The sequence below is a fragment of the Poecilia reticulata genome, linkage group LG2, assembly GCF_000633615.1.
Source record: "Poecilia reticulata strain Guanapo linkage group LG2, Guppy_female_1.0+MT, whole genome shotgun sequence".
In the NCBI taxonomy this organism is placed as follows: domain Eukaryota; kingdom Metazoa; phylum Chordata; class Actinopteri; order Cyprinodontiformes; family Poeciliidae; genus Poecilia; species Poecilia reticulata.
The window spans coordinates 26,753,712-26,756,912 of NC_024332.1; the positions used below are offsets into that span (position 1 = coordinate 26,753,712).

The 3,201-nt window shown below is 45.4% G+C and overlaps 1 protein-coding gene across 2 annotated transcripts in view; it reads right to left on the reverse strand.

Moving 5' to 3' along the window:
- Nucleotides 1-465: 465 nt before the first annotated feature.
- The window catches only part of LOC103457698 (solute carrier family 22 member 13), a 7,927-nt gene continuing 5,191 nt past the window's right edge, over nt 466-3,201 (reverse strand). For both annotated transcript variants that reach the window (XM_008398035.2, XM_008398050.2), the window contains exons 7-10: nt 1,873-2,084; nt 1,585-1,693; nt 1,265-1,516; nt 466-1,195 (exon numbers count right to left, since the gene is read on the reverse strand). In XM_008398035.2, coding sequence (XP_008396257.1) covers nt 1,111-1,195; nt 1,265-1,516; nt 1,585-1,693; nt 1,873-2,084 — 658 coding nt within the window. In that variant the 3' untranslated portion in view covers nt 466-1,110. The remainder of the gene's footprint in view (nt 1,196-1,264; nt 1,517-1,584; nt 1,694-1,872; nt 2,085-3,201) is intronic.

Here is a 3,201-nt window from a genome sequence, read left to right on the forward strand (position 1 = left end):
CTTCGTCCCCGGCGACCGGATCACCGTCATCACCAAGACGGATTCCCAGTACGACTGGTGGGAAGGAAAGCTGGACAACGGCCGCGTCGGGATTTTTCCAGCCAATTTCGTGACRTACTGACGTCGCCCCCTGGTGGTAGGATCGATGAAATGACAAGTGGATCGAGTCGACGGGCGAAAGCTRCCGGCTCTGATTAACTGATGAAGGATTTTTTAAATCAGAAGGCGCATGAATGCGGTTTTTAACTTCACTCGACTAAAAGGGATTCAATATTTTAGGGATTTGACTCATAAAATACAAAAGTTAATATAATTAGTAATGTTGTGGGGATTTTCTTTAACGTTTCACTTGGATTGGTTTCAGTTTAACACCAGAATATTTTACTTTAAATATTCAAATCTAAGTGAAGTTMATGGTTTTCTTTGTTAGGTAACTTTCATTAATTTCATGTTTATTTTTTTACAACGACAACAGCTGAGGGCAAGTATTTCCTGTTTTCCCCTTCAAAATAAGTGTTTGGTTTAGATTTCTGTCTGTTACAGCAGTTATGAAGACTTTTATATAAGCTCAAACCATTATGATGGTGTTGGTCTCATTGAGAGCTTTGAATAAATATTTTTTAAATGGATACATTTTTACTGACTCTGTTCGTCTTGTTTGATAAGTGCTTCAAAAACTTGAATCGGTTAGAAACCAGCAAATACAATTTACTATTGCTGGTTAACTTGGTGCAAAATGAAGTAATCTGGTAATATACTTTTACATTAACAGCAATACCAAGTTTAACAACGAGATTAAAGAATCAAAGCTCACACAACCTAAAGACGTGATTTTATGTTTTGGCCAGTTGGGGGCGCTGTTTAACTGGATTTAGCCGCTTCACCTTTTTAAAGTTGATTGCCAGGAGACTTTTTTCATATTTGACTCAGTTTATTTTCAGTGATTAAAAACAATAAATGCATTTAAAAAAAACTCAAACAAAAACTAACAGTTCTTCCTTCCACTCCTCTGAGTTGAACCGAACCATCRGAACCGCAGTCCAGTCCAAAGCAAAATCCAAATGGACTTCTGGAGTTCTGCTGTGTTTTGGCTCTTTGGTCGTATGAAAGTTAAAGAAACGGCGTGTTCGGTGTCTGGATGTCGACTTTCTCTGGCAGGACCAGCTCCGTCCTGGGCTGGCTGCTCACCGGCTTCCTGTTCAACAAATAACAAGCTGTGAGTCCAAACCCGCCACCGTTTCTTTAAACCTGGAGCTGTTCTCACCGTGGCTTCCAGAGGGCGCCCATACTGGCAGGCTGGTTCTTGGGCTGTCTGTTGCAGTCCTCCAGGGAGTCGGGAAGTGGCGCCCCGCTGGTCTCTGGCAGCAGCAGGCACAGGCCGCAGCCCACGATTGGTCCGCTGCTGTACACGATCATGGCRGCCARTGAGATCGCTCCAGAGGGGCTGGGCGGGAYGAAGGTGGTGACCAGGCAACCGAGCCGGTATGAAAGGTTGACCAGGGAGATGCAGCGCTGCCTGGATGAGAGCAGCCACCTGTTAGCCTGTATGACGCTAACACTGACCAGTGAAGGTTGTCTCAGTACCTGACCCCCGTGGGAAACAACTCGATGCAGTACAGGACAGAGATGAAGGTGGAAGCCAGGATGCAGAGTTTCCCCAACAGAGCCAGACTCATGACCAGCGCCGGCGTTCCTGCATGCACAGGAAACATCTGTAACACCGGACCAGTAGCCCGTCCAGAAGCCAAACCAGTTCTAGTTCTGTAACCTCAAGGTAAACACAGRACACCCTGCAGACGCCAGCTAGCTACAAGTCCAAACAATGTCTAAAATGTTTGCAAGGYTTCACATCAGAAAGGGCGACTCTCTCACCGTCGTATCTGGACAGCAGTAATGATRCCAAGCAGGCGGTTCCGCTCAGGAACAGGGCCAACATGGAGATCAGCCGGCGCCCAGTCCGGATCAACGGGACCAGCAGACAGGGAGTCTCTGATAGGCCAGAGAAGAACTGGGCGGTGTAAACGCCAACRCCAAACGAGCCGATGTTCAGGCAAATCCCATAGTAGGTCAGAGCCGTGGCRGCGCTGCAGGACGAGAGGATTAACTGGAGTTGCTGCTTCTCACATCAAAAGCCATCGATCCAGACGGTTTGGCTGAAATGGTAAAGAAGCCTGAACTGGGCCAGGTTCAAGGACTTGCACAGAACGACAAACGGCAGCACAGAGCATCAGATTTTGAACACGGGACGTCACAACGCTAAAAGTTTAACATTTTTCAACCGTCTTGTGTGGCGTTGAAAAATGCGACACAAGACAGTCAAAATTTCAAATGCATGAATTTCCTGGTGGCTCTGCTAGAGGAGGGCAAGCGATTGACGCCTCGTCACGTTACTTCAGCAGGAAACGACTGGGCAGGGAGCGCCGCCACCTCCTGTAAGGCTTAGAGTCAGTGCAAACCCTGGTGGAGAAGAAACGGGGCTATCCGCCCAGCAAGCTCATCAGACTTCCAGGTGTCCAATCAGGATGCATGACTATGAAATCTCAACATTCTGCAGACAACATATGCACAATACACCCCAACACCTGGGAATCGTAATATTGACCGTTTTTCAGCCGTATGAGGGCAGTGTTTATCTGTTATTGTCCTTTTCAGACAACTCTGGACTTTAGCTGATGACATGAGTCAATACTGATCAGAAAATCAATCGGGGAAAGCCATCTGTTTTGTGTTTTCTTTACCAGTATTTGTTGCCACTAACTAGACCAGGTTCTGGGGTTTTTAACCTCTGAACTGACATACCACTGTTGTATGGCTGAACCCTGTGGAGCCCAAAAGACTTTGAGTTTTCAGAATAACAAGTGTGTCTGTTTTTCCAACTAAACACCAGTTATCTGGAGAATGAAGGAACCCAACTTCAGTTAGCCTATCATCGTCTTCTTTCAGCAGGTTTGGACTTTCCATTGTATCTTGGTTTGTCTTTCGTGGCTCCATGTTCCTCTCCACYTCTAAGTACCAGTTAATGATAACATCTGTTGTTGTTTGATGGTTCTGAGATATTTAGACAAGGAGGAGCCAAAGTTCACATATGATATAATCCTTATTACTCATTACCAGGGGTGAAAGTATTTTTAAATTCTTGGGGGTACTATGACAAAACAAAATTGCATGTGTTGCATATATATATATATATATATATATATA